This window comes from Scyliorhinus torazame, chromosome 10 (assembly GCF_047496885.1).
Source record: "Scyliorhinus torazame isolate Kashiwa2021f chromosome 10, sScyTor2.1, whole genome shotgun sequence".
NCBI lineage: Eukaryota > Metazoa > Chordata > Chondrichthyes > Carcharhiniformes > Scyliorhinidae > Scyliorhinus > Scyliorhinus torazame.
This window is the reverse complement of record NC_092716.1, coordinates 102,551,200-102,572,174: the sequence shown is the minus strand read 5'-3', so window position 1 is coordinate 102,572,174 and position 20,975 is coordinate 102,551,200. Positions and strand designations below refer to the sequence as shown.

The following is a 20,975-nucleotide window of genomic DNA, read 5'->3' as shown; positions in this document are numbered from 1 at the left end:
GAACATACCTCTTCATTCACCTGAGGAAGGAGCAGCGCTCCGAAAGCTAGTGACTTCGAAACAAACCCGTTGGACTTTAACCTGGTGTTGTAAGACTTCGTACTGTGCTCACCCCAGTCCAACGCCGGCATCTCCACATCATGTAAGCTTCAGGCATTAGTTCATATGCACCCAAGATGGATTTTTTCACCTCCTCATTACGTCCCGGATACCTCCTCCGGTAGTGATGCAAACACTTCACTAGCTCTACCTACCAGCTTTGTTTGAATCAGTAATACCCACATGTCCTGTGGCCATTTCATTTGTTTAGCTACCTTCTCAAATGAAATGAAAAAGGCTTCCACCTCCTTCTCATCAAACCTTGGCAATGCTTGGACATATTTAAATAGATTCCCACCAAGCCTTCAACTTTGACGCCCTTTCTCACTATCATCCAACTGTACGTTTCCCTTTATGTCTGCCAATTTTAATTGACTGTCATGTTTCATGGCCATTTTCTGAAGTTCAAACTCTCTCTCTATGTTTTTCCCTGATCTGTATCTCCCTTTCTCTTTCTTTTTGTTCTGAAAGCTATTCTTTCTTTTCTCCTTTCTTCTCTCTCCTTTTCTTTTTCCTCTCTCTCTCTTTCGTATTCAAGCTGCTTTAATTCTTTCTCATGTTTCATTTGCAACTGAATTCTTGCCATTTCCAATGAGTCAAACTGTAGCTCAGGCAATTTTAAATGCTTAGTACCGCCATAATTACCTCATCTTTTCGCATTTTGTCAGGTAATGTTAACTGCGATGTTTTTGCCAAATCTAGCAGTCTGCTTTTAGTCTCTGTCCGTAAAGTACTGCGTGTGACCGTCTCCACCCACAAAAACTTCTGAGCCTCTGAAAGAGCGATTGTCCACAACACACTCCCCACTTAAACTAAAATACCACACCTGAAAAGCAACCACAATATGCTCACCCCTCACTGTCTTTAAGTTCACTAAGCCAATCCAATAGATAGATTTTTATCCCCCTGGAGACCCCAATTGTTATGGTGTGGGGAGCACACGGCTTACTCTACAGGTATGGTACAGCAGAAATGGACGAGTATTTTTAAAAACAAAACAATGTTTATTCTATGAACTCAAGTTAACCTTTTTAAAACAAACAATGAATATCTTAGCAACCATTAATTCAAATACACCCCCCAAAGAATACAACACTAAGTAATCTGTATGCTGTTTTTTTAACATCCAAAATACTTAACAAACCTTCAAACAGGAGCACACTAGGTTTACATTCAATAATGAGACTGTTTACAATTCCGATTTCACCAAATGATCCATAGTCTTTGGATGGCAGACTTCAGATGCAGCTCATTGAAAAACACAGACATACCCAAGCTTTTTCTCAAACTGAAACTAAAAAGCATAAGTAGAGCTCAGCTCCACCCACACTCTTGACATCACTCCAGTAACATGAGCAGCTCCATTTCTTAAAGGTACATTTCTTAAACACCCATTTCTTAAAGGTACTCTCACGTGACAATTTTTATACTCAAAGGATAACCCAGGTAAACATAGGCCAGTGAGCTTGATGTCAGTGATAGTGAAATTATTCTCAGAGATAAGATCTATGCACATTTGGAAGTGAATGGTCTTATTAGTGATGGACAGCATGGTTTTGTACGAGGGAGGTCATGTCTCACAAATTGAATTGAGTTTCTTGAGGTGACAAAAATGATTGATGAGGGAAGGGCTGTGGATGTTGTCCACATGGATTTTAGTAAAGCATTTGACAAGGTCCCTCATGGCAGGCTGGTGGAAAAGATTAAATCACATGGGGTCAGGGATGAAGAGTTGCGGATAGAATCATAGAATTTACAGTGCAAAATGAGGCCATTCAGCCCATCGGGTCTGCACTGGCCCTTAGAAGGAGCACCCACTTAAGCCCACTCCTCCATCCTATCCCCGTAACCCAGTAACACCACCTATCCTTTTGAACACGAAGGGGCAATTTAGAATGGCGAATCCACCTAACCTGCACATCTTTGGACTGTGGGAAGAAGCCAGAGCACCCGGAGGAAACCCACGCAGAAACGGGGAGCAAGTGCAAACTCCACAGTCACCAGAGGCTGGAATTGATAATGATGAAGAGTGTCAGAGAATACAGCAGGATATAGATAGGCTGCGAAATGGCAGATGGAATTTAACTCGGACAAATGTGAGGTGATGTAATTTGGTAAATCAATTCAGGCGGGAGCTATCAAATAAATGGCAGAACCATCAGGAGCATAGACACAGATATCTGGGTGTGCAGGCTCACAGATCTTTAAAAGTGGCAGCACAGGTGAAAATGGTGGTAAAGAAAGCACATGGCATGCTTGCCCTCATAGGACAAGGTATCGAGCATAAAAGCTCGCAAATTATGTTAGCTATATAGAACGTCGGTTAGGCCACATTTGGAATACAGACCACACCACCAGAAGGACATGGAGGCTTTGGAGAAAGTACAGAAAAGGTTTACCAGGATGTTGCCTGTTGTGGAGGATATTAGCTATGAGGAGAGATTGAATAAACTGGGATTGTTCTCCCTAGAAAGACAGAGGCTGAGGGGCGAACTGATAGAAGTTTATAAAACTGAGGGGTATAGATAGGGTGAACAGTTGGAGACTTTTTCCCAGGGAGGAAATTACAATTACAAGGGGGCACAAGTTCAAGATGAGGGGGGGGGGGGGGGGGGGGGGTAGGTTCAGTGGAGATGTGGGGGGAAGTTTTTTTTACACGGAAGGTGGTGGTGGAGGCAGATAGTTAGCGACCTTTCAGACTTATCTTGATAGACACATGAACAGACGGGGTACAGAAGGATACAGACGTTTGGTCCAGATTGGACACGTGATCGGCACAGACTTGGAGAGATGAAGGGCCTGTTCCTGTGCTGTAATTTTCTTTGTGCACACATTAAAAAAAAGTCCAGCCACCCAAATTTGTATAAATGAATGGACTTCGTTCTATCAAGTTTTAGGCTACAGAACTGGTAATAAAAACAGAATCCTTTGAGGATTGAGAAAATCTCATTCATCAACTCGAACCAGGGATATTAAGTTGCTGAGGTAAATACAGGACTGAAAACATAGAGGATTAAAAAATAAGTTTGTGTGAAGGACTTCAGGTGGACAAATTGTTTTAGGATTCTGATCTGTTAGGGATTAAATAAATTTGCGCAGGGGGTTTACAACCAAATCGTTAATCTATATTGATTTGTCTTTGGGAAGAAAAGGCAACTAGCTTGATTTTGTCCCTTAGTTTATACAAAATTAGGGGCATTACTCAGGTACCACAGGAAAATAACAGCTTCCGTCTCTACATCTGATGTTACAATTACATTGATGTTACTCCCATCAACGCTCCTTTCCTTCAGTTTGTTTACGTGACCTTTGGGAATCCCGGAAACAGCGAAGCGATCCCTTTTCTCCTTCCCAGTCTAGCCGCACTTGACAGCGGCCAGGCCGCCAATCTTACCTCGGGGATGAGATCGGCCTCGCTGCTCTTGTCCAGGAAGCCCAGGCGTGGCAGCACCATCTCAGTCCGACACGGGATCTTCTCCTGGGTCATCAGGATGTCGTCCAGGCTGAAGAAGTTCTCATCCAGCCCTCCCGGAGCGACCGGCATGTAGGACTCCGAGCGCGGCATAACCAGGCCCGAGCCGGTTAGTTAGGGGAGGGGGAGGTGAGGGAGATCGAGCTGCCGGAAACGGGTAAGCATTCAAATCTCCCGCCCAGACCGCAAGGGAGAAGATGCCGAGCACAGAGAGATCGATTGTGCTGGTGTTATGAAAATCGAAATTTTATAAAACGGTGGGATGGGTGCAGTGTGCTAGGGGGCAGGATTGCGGTGATTCATAAACCATCACGTCACTTAATACACGCACCAAAATATAGAAGCAGTGCGGGTCAATGACGTCATGAAAATGACGCCAGTTGCGGTGACGTCTTCGAGAATTACGTCACCGAACTCGCGCGCGCCTTCCTGTCCTGGCGCGCGGCGGGTGGCCGGTTGGTTTTTGAAAAGGGAACGAACTGGCGGCAAGGTTGGGACGGTGAAGAGGCGGGTGGTGGTAGTGGAGGAGGGAACTAGGACAGGCTTGAGGAGGGAAGGGGAAGCAATTGGACGAGACGACATAGAGAATGGCGAGCCAGTCGGATTATTCTGACACCCCTTCGAAGTCGAGGAAGAAGAGTGCCGCGCGTTTTTCTAACTTGCACGTGAAGCCCCAAACCGTCGAACGGTCCAAGTTCTACGAGGACCTGGTGGAGGAGATGCGCCGGAAGATGTGGTGAGTGCTCGAGGCGTCCGCACCTGCCGCGAATGCGTACCATCATTAAGCCCATTCAGACTAATTGGATGGAGGAGTCAGTCAGGGAATGGCTAATACCATTCCACCGTCGTGTGCGCATGGCCTCAAAAAAAAAAGCAATTCATCTCGTCCCACGACCCTACCTCAGAGAATCTCAGAATTGTGAAACGGAAAAGGAGGCCACTTAGCACATTGTATCTGCAGGGGTTCTCCAAGCGAGCATTATGGCCGAGTGTCATCCCCCAGCCTTTCCCCTGTCCCCTTCCATGTTGTTTCTATTCATGTAATTATCTAATGCCCCCTTGAATGTCGCCATTGAACCTGTCTCCACCACACTTGCAGGCAGTGGATTTCAGAGCCGCCACACTGGTTGTGTGAAAATGTTTTTTCTCGCATTTTTCTCACATGACGTTTTATAGAATCCCCACAGTGCAGAAGGCGGCCATTCGGCAAATCGAGACCACCGGCCACACTACCTAGGCCTAATCCCCCAGCCTATTCCTGCAACCTCACCCTAAGGGGCAATTATTTTAAAAATCATTTATCATATGTGTGTGTTGCTGGTTAGACCAGCATTTCTTGCCCATCCCTGGTTGTCCTTCAGAAGGTGGAGGTGAGCTGCCTTGAACCGTGGCAGTCCCTGTGATGTAGGTACACGCACAGTGCTGTAAGGGAGGAAGTTCCAGGATTTTACTCCAGCAACAATGAAGGAATGGCGGCTATCTCTTTCCAAGTCATGGTGGTGACTTGGATGAGAACATCCAGGTGGTGGGGTTCCCAGGTATCTGCTGCTCTTGTCCTAAAAGGTACTGGTTGTGGATTTGGAAAGTGCTAAAGGAACCTTGGCGAGTTACTGCAGTGCAGACTCGATGGGCCGAATGACCTCCTTCTGCACTGTAAATTCTATGATAATCTTGTAGATGGTACACACAGCTATCGCTGTTTGTCGATGGTGGAGGGTTTGAATGTTTGGGGAAGGGGGAGCAATCAAGTGGGCTGCTTTGTCCTGGATGGTGTTGAGCTTTGAGTGTTGTGGGAGATGCACTCATCCAGGCAAGTGGAGAGTATTCCATTACACTCCTGACTTGTGCCTTGTAGATGGTGGACAGTCTTTAGCATAGCCAATCCACCTAATCTGCACATCATTGGTCTGTGGGAGGAGCTTAATACGCACACTAAAATATACAAGACTCCACACAGACAGTTACCCGAGGTCGGAATCGAACCTGGGTCCCTGGTGCTGTGAGGTAGCAGTGTGCCACTGTGCTGCCCTTTCTACCTTAACCTGTACTCCTGCATTTTTTTTTCATAGGATAATTACCAAATTCTCTTTTGAATACCTCGATTGAATCTGCCTCCATCACATTCTCAGCCATTTGTGATCCTAACCACTCAGCTGCATTTAAAAAAAGATTTGCTCACATTACCTTTGCTGCTTTTGCCCATCACCATTAAATAGTGTCTACTGATTACCTATCTGCCAATGGGTATGGTTTCATTCAGTCTACTCTGTCTAGATCCCTTGTGATTTTGACCTCAATTTTCTCATCTCTAAGGAGCCCATCTCTAGTTTCTGCAATCTATCTTGTAACTGAGCCTCTTCATTCCGAGGGGCATTCTTGAGATTCTTTTTTGCACCCTCTCTGATGCTTTCACATCCTTCCGAAAGTGCGGTGCCCCGAATCACACGTGATACTCCAGATTTATTGTAAGTTCATAACATATAGCAGCAGGGTTAAGCCATTCGGCCCATCGAGTCTGCTCTGCCATTCTGTCATGGCTGATATGTTCCTTATCTGCTACCTACAATGTTACTGGCCAAGAGCTGGATTGCAAAATCAGCCAGAGCATCTTCTCCCTAGAACACATGACCTGGGAGGTGGAGTAGGCAATTTAGCCTCTAGAGCCTAACACCCTCAATGTGATAATGGCTGATCCCATCCTGCCCTCAACTCCACCGTCCTGCCCTTTCTCCATAACCCTTCAACCCATTGCCAATTAAAAATCTGTCAAATTCTTCCTTAAATTTACTCACTGTCCCTGCATCCACTGCACTCTGGGGTAGTGAATTCCACAGATTCACAACCCTTTGGGAGAAGTAATTTTTCCTCAAATCTGTTTGAGATTTGCTACCTCTTTATCTAAGATTATGACCTCTCGTTTTAGAATGCCCCACAAGAGGAAGCATCAGCTCCACGTCTACTTTATCCATACCTTTTAGCATCTTTTATACCTCAATTAGATGATCTCTCATTCTTCTAAACTCTAGAGAGTATAGGCCTAAACTGTTCAATCTCTCCTCATATGACAAACCCCATATCTTTGGAATCAATCTAGTGAACCTCCTCTGAACTGCCTCCAATGCCTCTACATCTTTCCTCAAATAAGGGGACCAAAACTACACAATACTCCAGTTGCGACCGTACCATTGCCTTGTAAAGTTGCAACAACGCTTCCTTACCTTTATACTCCATTCCTTTTGCTATAAATGCCAACATTCCATTTGCTTTCCTTATTTGCTGCACCTGCATGTTCGTTTTCTGTGACTCATGCTCAAGGACATCCAAATACCTCTGCATCGGAGCACCCCTATGTCTCTCCTCATTTAGATAATAAGTTGCTGTTCCATTTTTTTGACCAAAATGCATGACTGACCTCGCACGTATCCACGTTAAACTCCATCTGCCACATTTTGGCCCACTCTCCAACCTATCCATATCCATTTGTAGGTTCTTATTTCCTCATTGCAACTTACTATCCCACCTATTTTTGTGTCATCTGCAAATTTGGCTAGAGATCCTTCTATCCCTGTATCCAAGTCGTTAATATAGGTTGTAAATAGCTGGGGCCCAAGGACCGAACCCTGTGGCACCTCACTAGTGGCATCCAGAAAAAGGGCCAATTTGCAAGTGCAATTTGCAAATTGTGATGGGAAATTGTGAAGGGAACAACAATTTGCACATTGAGAAGAGAATGTTGATTGGTTGTCAAGTGAACTCTGTTAGTAGAGGTGTTGTCATGACAAATGTACCAATTAACTGATTACTGACAGTTAACTGCCAAGCTTTGCTTCAAATCAATCCAAGCAGGTTGACTCTGATCAGCCATTACTCTGGGGAATTAATCAGGGAATGGCTGTTGCCTATTTTGCTAAGTTGAAAAAAGGGCAATGTGCGTACGTGTGCTTTCTGCAAAGTACAGGGCCCTGTGTACAAATATATGTAGCTACCAACATGCACAAGAGAGCCACACTGCGATTCTGATGGGTAATCTTAAATTTGTTGTCAACTTAATTCTTACCACCCTTAGGATTGTTTAGCAAATGTCCAATTGTGGAATCACATTTAATGTTGCACATTATGTTTTGAATTTTAAAGCACAAGCTGGTTGGGTACGCTCAGTACTTTGCCCACTGCAAGCAGTCAAAGGACTTTCTGTTTGTTACGATCAGCCATCTTCCTCTTCAGATCAAGTCCGCAAACCCCCCTACGTGGACAAGATGGCTGCTGTCCTGAATTTTATTAACTCCTTCCCACCACTGCATCATTTATTCATGACTGGACACAAATGGGCTCCATCCTTGCCAACGTGCAGCATCTGGTGCTGTACGGTGGCCAGCATCAACGACAACCAGGTGAATTGAAGGCTTTCTCCTCTTAAGTTCTCAGAGCTGACCGTAGAAGATGGTATCCTCCTCTGGGACACAAGGGTTATTGTTCCAGCGAAGGGCCAGGAAATCGGTTTAAAAGTCCCTCACAACGCGCACCCAGGAGTGTCCAAAATGAAGATGGTGATGAGGAGTTGTCTGGTGGCCGGGGGGTTTCTGGTGACGAGGATGTGCTGAGAAGTCGCACATCAGGTGGCTCTCCTCCCACAAACCTGAAAATAGGCTCTTTCAGCCGAAATAGCCTGCTAATACGAAGGAAAAAACATCCTCACACCTCAACCAATTGCAACGCCAAATAACAACCACTCCAGAGGCCACGTGGAAACTAGTAGAAAAAAACTAGTAGAAGCAAATGGCTGAGCCGGCAGACGCACGAGGCGGCAAAACTCGGGCATCGCCAGAACGCGAAGGAGGCTCCCGCATAAAAGGAGATGGGTGTCAGGATATTTCTCTTAAGAGAACTGAGAGAACACAGAGAAGAGACGAAAACCGACATCCAAGCTGCCGGCAGGTGGCCCTTGACAAGGCAGAGAGGCAACTGGAAGCTCATAAAAGCACCATAAAAGAGCTGAAGAAGGCCGCAACAGACCAGGGCGACCAGATCGCCGCCCTAGAAAAAGACGTATCAAGGTTAGTCGCAACGCAGGGGAGTCTGAAGGGAGTGACCAGGAAAACCGATCGAGGTGCCAAAACCTGTGGATTGTGGGCCTGCTGGAGGAGATCCAAGATAGATACTCACCGACTACATGGCCCAAATGCTGGACAATTTGGTGGGAAAGGATAGCTTCCCCAACCCACCAGAAATATACCGAGCCCACCGGTCGCTTCGCCCAAAGCCCAGAGATGGGGAACAGCCGAGGGCGATAATCACTAAAATGCACCGGTACCAAGTGTTGTTGGAGCGTAGTCTGGGGGAGTGGTGACGCTGCCGAACTTTTGTAACTACTACTGGGCGGCTAATATAGCCATGATTAGGAAGTGGGTAGTTGGGGAGGGGAGTTGGTGTGGGAGCGAGTAGCAGCGGCATCGTGTAAGAACACTAGTTTGGGGTCACTGATAACGGCACCTCTGCTGTTCTCGGCGGCCCGGTACTCCACAAGCCATGTGGTGGTGGCGGCTCTGAGTCTGGGGACAGTGGAGAAAATATAGGAGAGTGGAGGGAGCATCGATCTGGGCCCCGATTTACAACAACCATCGCTTTGTGGCGGGAAGACTGGATGGAGGATTTCAGAAATGGCAGAGAGTAGGAATTGAGAGGATGGGAGATCTATTTATAGACTGGAGCTTCCTAGCTTGAAGGATTTGGAGGAGAAAATTTGAACTGCCAGCAGGGAATGGGTTCAGATATCTGCAGGTACGGGATTTTCTGAGAAGGCAGGTTCCAACCTTCTCGCTCCTGCCACCACAGGTGATACAGGACAGGATAATTTCCAGAACATGGGTGGGAGAGGGGAAGGTATCAGATATCTACGAAGAACTTATGGAGTCGGAGGAAACTCAGATAGAGGAACTAAAGGGCAAGTGAGAAGTTGAGCAAGGGGGAGAGATAGGGGCAGGTCTGTGGGCGGATGCCTTAAGCAGGGTTCACACATCCTCATCATGTGCCTGGCTTAGCCTGATACAATTTAAGGTAGTCCACCGGGCACATATGACGGTGGCCCAGACGAGCAAGTTTTTTTTGGGTAGAGGACAGGTGTGTGAGGTGTGCGGGAGGTCCAGCAAATCATGTCCACATGTTTTGGGCATGCCCGAACCTTAGAGGGTTTTGGCAGGGTTTTGCGAAGGCTATGTCCACGGTACTTAAAACATGGATGGTGCCAAGTCCAAAGGTGGCGATCTTTGGAGTGTTGGAAGAGCCGGGAGTTCAGGGGGCGAGAGAAGCTGACGTTTTGGCCGTTGCCTCCCTGGTAGCCCGGAGACGGATTCTGTTAATGTGGAGGGACTCGAAGCCCCCAAAATTAGAGACCTGGGCTAGTGACATAGCTGGATTTCTCAGTCTCAAGAAAATAAAGTTCACCCTAAGAGGGTCAGTGTTAGGGTTCGTCCGGAGGTGGAACCGTTCGTCGACTTTCTCGGGGAAAAAATTAAAATATCAGCAGAGGCAGAAATATAGAGGTGGGGGATAGGCTATTGTTTCATTGTTAGGGGTGCAAAGAACGTAATAGGGATGGAAATGTTTTAGGTGCCATGTTTATGTTGCTGTTATCGTTATTATTATAAAAACTACAAATACCCTAATAAAATGTTTTTTTTTTTTAAATGCACCGTTACCAAGACCTGGAAAGAATCCTGCACTGGACGAGGCAGATAAAGAACTGTATAGGAAGGTCACCAGATCAGGATATACCAGGACATTGGGGTTGACCTGGCCAAGCATCAGGCAGAATTCAACAGGGCGAAGGCTACCTGTACAAGTGCAGCGTAAAAATTGGGATGCTGTACCCAGCCAAACTCTGGGTAACATTCCAAGGAGGGAGCACTTTTTCACGGCCACTGCAGAAGTTTGTCCTCGAGAACGGGATCGAGAACCAGCAGCAGGGACAGCAGTGAAGAGATCATTTGAAGAGACTTTATTTGCTCATTTACTAATTGTTAACCAACTTGATGAACACTTTGCGCGGGACTAAACTACCTCGTTCTGGGGACAAGAGGTGAAATAGAAGAAGGAAAGAGCGAGGGTAGCAGAGCGTAGGAAAGGGCAGAACGCAGAATGGCAGGTTGGGAGCCCCAAGAAGGTCCGACAACCAACCCCGGGAGCAGGGCCCCCACACTAGCAGGGAAGCTAGCACCGGGAAGCGGGAAGAAAAGAGGGGCAGCGGCGCATCACCTGCAAGTTAGTGAGCGCCTGGCAAGGGCGGACAGGGGGCAGACATCAGCAACAGGGGGAGGACTAGGAGAAGAAACAGAGAAAGGGAGCGGGGGAGGCGGATGCAGAAAATACCATAATGGGAACAGAGGAACAAAGATAGCAAGGGCATTAGGCTGGCTGCAACAGGCCACACGTGGCGACTTGGAACACAATGGCACCGCAAGCAATCACTTTGGAGTGTCCCTAAACAAAGGGAAACCCCGGAGTGCAGGGACTCACCTACGTGGCGTACACAGTTGGTGGCCATGTTGAGTGGGCCCTGGACAAAGGGAAACCCTGGAGCGCAGGGGCCCGTCCTCATGGTGAGAACGGTGACTGTGGCCATCTTGGACCACCACCTAACAAAGAGAAACCCCGGAGTGCAGGAGCACGTCCACCAGGTAAGTATGGTTGATCCCGCAGGAGGGAGTGGGGGAGACAAAACCTCCCCCATCAGGATAGTCACCTGGAACGTCTGGGAGCATAAGGCCCAGTGAAAAGACCCAGAGTCTTCACCCACCTGAGAAGTTTAAAAGCCCACATAGTTTTCCTCCAGGTTTTCCACCTTTGTCTGGCATGAACCTTCTAGGCACCGAAAAATTAAATTAAACCCATTAAAACAACTATACCTAATTTCTAATTCTTACCAATACAAATATAAATCCCTTCAAGTATCTTTGCTTTCCTAACAATTGACCTTTTGTGAGGGCCACTAAGAATCCAGCACGAGTTTCAAGGATACAAAGAAATAACATTTATTTACAATAACATGCATATACACAACAGCAGCATCCTCGCTTGCTGCTTACTCCTTTCTGCTGGTTCCAAACTGGCCAGCTTTATTTATACAGGGAGTCTGCGAATGATTTCTCCGCCCCCCTCATTGGGGAAGCTCATACTCCCACAGGATTGTGGGATTGTCATTAGTCCCCAGCCAATGGTAAGCAGGCAGGTTATAACATGAACATAATTAAATTAACGATATTTGTAAAAATGCACAAAAACAGACTATTATTTACTGCCCCTTTCACCCCCCCAAAATTGTTTCTTTCCCCCCCCCCCCCCCCCCCCTCCCCAAGTTGCTGCTGCTGCTGACATTTTACCACTCCCCTAGAAAGTCACGGCAAGGTTGCCACCGCCTGGAGAACCCCAGCCAGGACCCCCTCAAGGCAAACTTTATTCGCTCCAGGCTGAGGAACCCAGCTATATCACTAACCCAGGTCTCCACGCTCGGGGGTTTCGAGTTCCTCCACATTAAGAAGATCCACCTCCAGGCTACCAGGGAAGCAAAGGCCAGCATCTCTGCCTCTTTCGCTTCCTGCACTCCCAAAGATCACTATTGTTGCACTCGGCTTCACCCGCGTGTCCAAAATGCTGGACATAGCACTCGCAAAGCCCTGCCAGAATTCTTTAAGTGCCGGACATGCCCAAAACATATGGACATGGTTCGTCAGACTCCCTGCACATCACACGCACCTGTCCTCCACCCCAAAGAACTTGCTCATTCTCGCCGTCGTCATGTGAGCCCGGTGTACCACCTTAAACTGAATTAAACTGAGCCTGGCACATGATGCGGACGAATTCACCCTGCCCAGGGCATCAGCCCACAGGTCCTCATCTAGCACCTCGCCTAGCTCCTCCTCCCACTTGCCCTTCAGCTCCTCCACTGAGGCTTCCTCCGCCTCCTGCAGCTCCTGGTATATGTCCGACACCTTCCCTCTCTTACCCAGATGCCAGACCCTACCCTGTCCTGTATCCTTCGAGGGGGTAGCAGCGGGAATGTCCCCACCTGTTTTTTGAGAAAGTCCTGGACCTGGAGGTATCTGAAAGCATTTCCTGGGGGCAGGCCGAACTTCTGCTCCAGCGCCTTCAAGCTAGGGAAAGCCCCATCTATAAGCATCCTTCTAACGCCTGCCCTGTACCAGCCTTGGAACCCTCCGTCTATCTTGCCTGGAGCAAATCTATGGTTGTTCCGTATCGGGGTCCAAACTGAGGCCCCCTCCTCCTTCCTGTGCCTTCTCCACTGACCCCAGACCCTCAGTGCCACAGTCACCACCGGGCTTGTGGTGTATCGTGCCGGCGAGAATGGCAGCGGTGCCGTTACCAGTGCCCCTAGCCGCCCCCATGCCAACCCCTCTTCCATTACCCATTTCCTCGTCATACACACACACCACACACACCCCCGGCTACGCTCCAAGAACAGTCTTTTGACTCGCAGGATCTTGTTTGCCCACACAAATCCCGTGATAAACCTGTTCACCCCGCTTGAAGGATTTGGGGATGAAAATGGGGAGGCACTGAAAAACAAACAGGAATCTGGGAAGAACCGTCAACTTCACAGTCTGCACTGTCATCTTCACAGTCTGCACTCTTCCCGCCAGGGAAAGCGGGAGCATGTCCCACCTTTTAAAGTCTCCCTCCATCTGCTCTACAAGCCAAGATAAATTGAGCCTGTGTAGGGCATCCCAGTTCTTAGCCACCTGTATACCTAAGTAACGAAAGCTCCTCTCCACCATCTTGAGCGGGAGCTCTCCCAGTCTCTTCTCCTGACCCCGAGTGTGATTACAACAGCTCACTTTTCCCCACGTTCAACTTGTACCCCGAGAAGCTCCCCAAGTCCCCCAGGATCCGCATGACCTCCCCCATCCCCTCTAGCGGGTCCGACATATATGATAGCAGGATATCCGCGCAGAGGGAAACCTGGTGCCCCCTCCAGTTCCTTGAAGTTCTCAGCGCTTATGGCCAACGGCTCAATTGCCTGAGCAAATAGTAACGGGGATAGGGGGCACCCCTGCCTCGTCCCTTGGTGCAGCCTGAAATACTCCGACCTCAGCCGGTTCGTGGACACACTACGGTGGTCTGATACAGTAGCTTGACCCACCCTATGAATCCCTCCCCGAATCCAAACCTACCTAACACTTCCCACAGGTACTTCCACTCCATCCTGTCAAAGGCCTTCTCTGCATCCATTGCAGCCACTACTTCTGCGTCCCCTCCCTCCGAGGGCATCATAATAATATTCAGGAGTCTCCTCACGTTTGTGTTCAATTGCCTCCCATTTGACGAAACCCGTCTGGTCCTCCTCGATCACTCCCGGGACGCAGTTTGGCATCCACATTCAGGGGCGATATCGGCCTGTCGGACCCACATTGAAGCGGATCCTTCTCCCTCTTCAAAATGAGCGAGATTAATGCCTGCGACATCGTCGGGGGAAGGGTACCTCTCTCCTTTGCCGCGTTAAAGGTTCTTAGCAGGAGCGGGCTCAGTAGCTCCAAGAACTTCTTATAAAATTCTACAGTGAAGCCGTCCAGACCCGGGGCCTTGCCCAACTGCATATTTGCTAGTCCCTTAACTATCTCCTCCAACTCAATCGGGGCCCCCAGTCCCTCCACCCGATCCCCGTCCACCCTTGGGAACCTCAATTGATCCATAAATTGCTTCATCCCTTCCCCTTCCCTCGGGGGTTCTGACTCGTACAGCTTCCCATAAAACTCCTTGAAGACTTCATTGATCCTCTCTGGGCTCAACACCGTATTACCTTCCTTATCCCTCGCCCCCCCCCCCCCCCCCCCCCCCCCCCCATCTCCCTGGCCGCCTCTCTCCTGCGAAGTTGTGGGCCAGCATCCTACTTGCTTTCTCCCCATACTCGTAGACCACCCCTTTCACTTTCCTCAACTGAGCCTCCGCCTTCCCAGTGGTCAGCAAATCGAACTCCGCCTGTAATCTCCAGTGCTCCTTTAGCAGCCCCCCCTCGGGGGCCTCCGCGTACTTCCTGTCCACCCTAAGCATCTCTCCCACCAGCCTCTCCCTCTTCACCCTCTCCCTCTTCTCTCTCTGGGACCTAATAGAGATTAACTCCCCTCTGATGACTGCCTTCATAGCCTCCCAACCCGTTGTTGCTGTTACCTCCCCTGTGTCATTTGTTATCACATAGTTCTGAATGCTGCTCCTTCGTTACCAACATTTTTCATGGGCTGTACTGTCTAACTGTGAAATAAAGATCTAAGGGTGAATTCTCCGCCTCCCTAGCTGCATGTTTCCCGTTGGCCAATCGGATTTCCCATTGTAGGCATACCCATGCCACTGGGAAGCCTGTGGGTGGGGATGTGCTGCTGGGGGAATGGAGAATTCCGCCGGTGGAGCTTTCACCCCCTAATTTTCCCTAGTCGCCACCTGTTATTTCATTAGGAACTGTGGAAATTCTGATGAAACAAATATTTATAGATGTTTTCACCGTTTCTCTGATAGTTTTGTTGACTGACCAAAGTTACGAAGGGACAGCAGGAAAATCCTGTTGGGCCAAATGATTTTCCTAGTAATTCTGACTAACTGAAAAAATATTCTCCCTACATATGCAGTACTTGTAAAATCGTCATAAAGTAAGACATTGCTACAAAAGATTTGCTTATCAACTGTGTTTGGGTTTTGAACAGTTTTACAGGGCCTTCTTCACATCCCACATAGAACGTTGTGCCCTGGTTTGGGCACTAAACTTCAGAAAAGGTACATTGATCTTTCTTGGGAGGGCTACAGTGCAGATTCACCAAAAAATACAAGGGTTGCAAGGGATAAATAATGCAGGTAGGTTGCATGAAATTGGCTTCTGTAGTTTTAGAGTTCAAAAGGTTGAGGGGTAACCTAATCCAGGGGTGTTTTAAAAGTATTTCATGGAGTAGACAAAGAAAAAAACATTTCATCTGGTGGAAAAGTTCAAAATAAGAGGGCATCATGTTAAAATTAGAGGCGGGATGATGTCAGCAGGGGGGCAATACTGTTTTCACAAACTCTGGCTCCACTCATCTTTTAATCCCTAATTTTATCCTGGTGCACATTTCATATTTGCTATTTCTTGGGTTACATGTTTGTGCTATGTCCCTGGAGAATCCTGATTGGTGTCTTGTGAAGAAGACCGAGGTAAATCTGAAAAATCCTCTTTTTTGTTTGTGGTGGTTCGAGTGCCTAGGGTGGGGCCCAACTTGCTGTGGAGCAGTTGTGATGAGCGGGCTCTTGCTTCAGTGCTGCTGTGTGCATCCGAATGACGGCCGCCATCGAAAGTGCTGTTTTGGTTGAAGATCTCCAGGTCGTTATAGTTCTAGTTCATGTGAAGAATTGCAAGGTAGCTTTTGGGGAACGGTGGAGGTCTTTTGAGAGCTCTTGCATTCGATAAAGCACTTTTCCTGGTCAGATTTGATGGAGCACAACGTATTCGGTCTTTGAGGTCAGGGGCTGGTTGGGCCTCCCGATGATTGGTCCTATTTCATCCTGTTCTCGATGCTCGTTGTAAGGGGTTGGAGGTGGCCGAGCCAGTCGAGTCATTCCCTCCGGCCAGGGCTTGGGCTGTGGATGGCCTTGGCATCGGAACAACGGCATGATGGAAGTGATGGTGATTCCTGCCTTGATCGTTGGAATCTGTGAGAGATCGTGAAGTGTGTTGATCCTGTCTTGACCTCTGTTTTCTTGAGCAAAATGAATGGTGTCTTTATCCTGCAATTCGTTATTCCTTTGTATTATGTTGTTGATTTTTTTATGTTGATGATTTATTTATTGTTGTGTCTTTTTTCCTGCAAAGACGTGCAAGATGTGAGCATGAGGGTGAGCGTTATTGATTTTCCGTTCTAGAAAAATCATATTGAGTCGATTCTGTGCAGTATGGTTTGTGTACAGTTTTACTCCTTTTTGTTATAATGTCTTACAATACTTGTTAGTGGGAGTGGGAGGGAAGTGCTTTTTTATTACCCTTATCTCGTTTATAAAGAAGATGAGTGGAGCCAGGATGGGGTGAAGGGTGGATGGTTTAGAGTTGTAAGGTTAGTTCAGTCCTTGGTAAGATTGAGCATAGCCCCCCTCTCCAGTTAGAGCTACCATAGAATAGAATCCCTATAGTGAGAAGGAGGCCATTTGGCCCATCGAGACTGCACCAACTCTCTGAAAGAGACTCTACCTGCGCCTGGTCCCCTGCCCTATCTCTGTAACTCCACCTAACCTGTACGTCTTTGGACTGTGAGGAAACCGGAACACCAGGAGAAAGCCCTTGCAGACACTGGGAGAATGTGAAAACTCCACACAGGCAGTCAGCCAATGCTGGAATTATACCTGGGTCCCTGGCGCTGTGAGGCAGCAGTGCTTGCCATTGTGCTGTCCTCTAATCCGTGTCGCTTTTTAAATTTGTTTTTTCATTTTACTTGAATTTAAGAATCCACCTTTCTCCTTTGATGGCCCGTGAAGATTTTGGGCTGGATTCTCCGATTTTGAGACTAAGTGTTAATGCTGGCGTGAAAACGGTGGTGTTTTACGACAGCAAAAACAGCGCAACAGGTGCACCGATTCAGCAACTCGAAAGGGGCTAGCACCATCGCCATGTAAAACACAACTGTTTTCAAGCCAAACAGCGTCGGATTCGCCGGGTCCGTGATTGCCGTACATGAGACTCATACGCCACAGCTGCACTTAAATGATTCATCCCCCCGCACACACCACCCCAGTCAAGAAGATGGCTGGAAGGAGAGCAGCGCCACGGTTCAGGGACACTGAGCTGGAGACCCGCCTGGGAGGAGAGGCGGATGACCCTGTACCCGACCCAAGAGGAAGGCCACCAGGCGCTGCTGTTCGCCATGCCTGGGCGCAGGTGGTAGACGCGGTTAGTGCCGTTGGCGAAGTCGGCTGCACTGGCATCCATTGCAGGAAGAAACTGCACAACCTCCTCAGGGCGGGCAGGGTGAGTAGGCAGTGCCCCTACCCCCCCACATACATGTAACCAGGGGGACCACCAGACCTGCATCTCCTCGCCGTCCCCGAGCAGAGGGCACTGGACGTGGTTGGCGGCCCGGAGGAAAGGTAGGTCGCTGACGCGGAGGTCGGCAATGGGCGAGCAAGTGAGTCCCCATGCTTAGTTGCAGATCCTCATGACAGATGTGTGGACCCCTCATCCTTACTCCCTCACCCCATCCCCCGATCACAATCCCCGCCCACACTCCTCCCTCGTCTGGCTTCTAACCATACATGTCATCTTGTGTCTTACAGGACCTGCCGGAGAGGGGCCCGGTCCATCCAGGGCCCCCAGCCAGTGCCAGAGCCGGTGCCCCTCAGACGGCCGAGCCCTCTGCCCGAGACCCAGGAGACCCCTGAGTTCGGGTCAGAGGAGGACACTGACTTTGTGTCACAGCTGTCTCCAACACCCTCCACCATCCCAGAGACTATCACCTCGGTTGGGCACACTAGTGAGGAGGCTCCTGGGACACTATTTGGTGCGCACCACACAGTCGGTCTGCACCACACAGTCGGTCAGGTACAGCAGGAGGAGGTAGGACCAGCCGAGGGGCTGGATGGTTGGAGGGCAGGCCGGCCGCAGGAGCCAGCTGCCGTTCAGACGGGTCCCGGGCTCCTGGAACATCCAATTCCAACCACAGTGGAGATGTAGGTAGAGACCCAGGGACTACAGGAGGGGATGACGGTCGGTGTCCATCACCTGCGGGCGCAGGTGGAGGAGCCCATCCGCGTGCAGGAGCAGTGGATGGTGCTGGTCATGCGTGCCACCCAGGCCGAAACCACATGGGTGGCGTCCGGGGTGGAGGCAATGGTGTCAGATAAGGGTCAGCGTGAGTAAGGCCTGTGGCATTCTGTGCAGGCGGGGGCCAAGGCCTGGGACGTGCTACCCTCTCACAGGCAACCATGTGCCAGAATCACCTGGACATTGCAGCGGTGCTCCTCAGCGTGGCCCAGTCACAGCAGGCCATGGCTGAGAGTGCCGGCGGCATTGCCCAGGCGCAGCGGGGCTTGCCGCAGACTCGGAAGGAGGTGGCCCAACCACAGAGGGCATCGCCCACACCCAGAGGGATGTGACCCAGTCACTGGCTGATGTGGCACAGACTCTCAATGTGGTGGCACAGTCGCAGCGTGATGTGGTGCAGACCCAGACGGAAGTGGTCCACTCCCTGTGCTCCATGGCCGCGATCATGCAGACCCTTGTCGAAACCAGTTGGCCTCCAGGACCAGCAGCGCCAGATGGCGGGGGTCCTCTGGGGATGGCTCCACTTGCACCCCCGTCCCATGGAGTAGCTCTTGGGCCATCGGGCAAACCGAGGGAGGAGGAGATGCTGGGGCCCATGCCGCTGACCCCCGCAGGGGAGGTGCCGGAACATCGCAGCACCTTGGACCCCCCCGGGTCAGTGCTGGCCAGTGGGAGTGGGGGGTGGGGGACGAATGCAGGCCCCGTGTATGGACTGTGTCCCTCACCCTCCCTCCCCCACCTGCTGTGACCGTCCCCAGCACCCCCACCCCAGTCAACAGGACCATGTGATGGACTGGCCAACTCGCATGAAGGCTGAAGGTGCTACTGTAGGCATGAGTCAGACTTTGTCAAACGATGTGGAGCACGGAGCTCATCGCAGAGCGGGTTGTCATCATCCTCCATCCCATGTACCGGACCCGCCATCACTGCCAACCCAGTACCCTCAGCTCGTAGTGCCGCAGGTATGTATAACGGAGGGGGTATATGTGCGGGAGGTGAGGGGGTGTGGGATGGTGTCTGCCCCTGGCCAGTGCCGCCGCCCCCCCCCCCCCCCCCAAGTCGGTGAAATGTGTCGCGACGAGTGCGCCCTGGCGAAGGCATTATGCAGCATCCCGTGCTTGGCCTGGTCCCATGTGGTCCTCATTACCCCCCCCCCCCCCTCTCCTCTCATCCGCCTCGTCTGATGAGGCCTGCCCTTCCTCCTCATCCTCCTCCAGCACATCGCCCCTCTGCTGCGCGATGTTGTGGAGGAGGCAGCTGACCACCACAATGCGGGCGACCCTTCTATCCCCGTACTGGAGGGCCCCTCCAGAGCAATCCAGGCACCTAAGTGCATCTTCAGGACCCCGAAGCACCTCTCAATAACACCCACGGTCGCTGTAAGGGCATCATTGTAGCGGATCTCCGCGTCAGTCTGTACCCATATTGCCGGTATCCCGTGGAGAACCAGGGGCTGGGGTGGGTGGTCAGCAAAATGGCCGCTGTAATGGCGGTCGGTACTTGGGCACCGCCCCAGTCCTGTGCCCCCCCCCCCCCCCCCCCTGCCGCAGCCAGCATGGCCGGTGTCCGGGTCAGCAGCCTTCAGTCACCCACGCCATTTCTTACCTCCTACCTCTCAGCAGCCAGGCCTCCAGGTTCACGATTTTTAAAACTACATGTGAATCACATGTCGGGAAATCGGCCCATCCGAGGCGCTGAATCGCGGAGGCCCCAGAGCATCGGTCGTCACGTCCGCTAATGACATGCCTACTGTACTTTCAGAGCACACGGCGAGCGCCGCAGTTACGCCATTTTGGGAGGGCCGGAAAATCCCAATTTGGCGTGAAACCGGCGTCTACCGCGATTTCGGCATCGGAAATTATTCTCTGCTCAATCACATTTCCCAATCTCGGCGTTGGCTAACGAGAATCCAGTCCTTTGTATCCTGGGAAGACTGGGTTCAGTCTGACTCTTCCTTGAGTTGAGTTTCTACTTTGGACTCCTTTTTACTGCTCTTTGGAGCTATTGGAATGAATAGATTTAGTAATGGCGCTGGCAGAGGTGAGATTGGTTAGTCTGTGGTTGGCTTGTTGAGAAGTATTTTCCTGGGTATCTTCTCTATTATGGCAGATGGTGTAGGGCGGTGATTGTTCTGGATCAGTCCCTCCCTTGGGATTTTTTTTTCTTTTTCTTTTTCCCTCATCTGGCTGAGCAATGTACTGTTTCTAATCCTGACCCAGTCTGGTGGTTTGGCGGATGTTCCCCTAATCGTACCAGGGAGGAGGCAGTCAGGGTGTTTTAATCTCCTCCTCCTCGGGATGGGGTCTCCCCAGTTGGGGCTGGCGTAATTATCCTTTTCTTAGTATAAGTGGAATGGTGCACTGCCCTGGATGGCATTGGACAGTTGTAGGTTTGGCTGGGGTGCAGGTTTTGTGAGGTGCTGGAGGTCATGTGGGTATAGTTTCCTGTGTGTAAGGATGTTCTGGGCTAGGTCAGGTCTGGTGCTGTGGCTCGTATCCTGTTCTCCCAGGAGCTTGGGATGTTCCTTCTCTGAGGCACTTATTAGGCACATCCTATGGTTGGGTTTTGCTTCTTCGGCGCTTGGAGGTCTGAGGATGAGCCGCTTCCTATGTTTTGGTGGATACC

The 20,975-nt window shown here is 50.0% G+C and overlaps 2 protein-coding genes across 3 annotated transcripts in view; one reads left to right on the top strand and one right to left on the bottom strand.

The window, feature by feature from the left end:
- Positions 1-3,839, bottom strand: part of gins3 (GINS complex subunit 3) — a 59,107-nt gene extending 55,268 nt beyond the window's left edge. For both annotated transcript variants that reach the window (XM_072518532.1, XM_072518530.1), the window contains exon 1: positions 3,494-3,839. In XM_072518532.1, coding sequence (XP_072374633.1) covers positions 3,494-3,664 — 171 coding nt within the window. In that variant the 5' untranslated portion in view covers positions 3,665-3,839. The remainder of the gene's footprint in view (positions 1-3,493) is intronic.
- Positions 3,840-3,862: 23 nt separating this feature from the next.
- LOC140430238 (diacylglycerol O-acyltransferase 1-like) overlaps positions 3,863-20,975 on the top strand; it is a 475,807-nt gene continuing 458,694 nt past the window's right edge. The window contains exon 1 of the mRNA XM_072517667.1: positions 3,863-4,307. Within this exon, the coding sequence (XP_072373768.1) occupies positions 4,159-4,307 (149 nt within the window). The 5' untranslated portion in view covers positions 3,863-4,158. The remainder of the gene's footprint in view (positions 4,308-20,975) is intronic.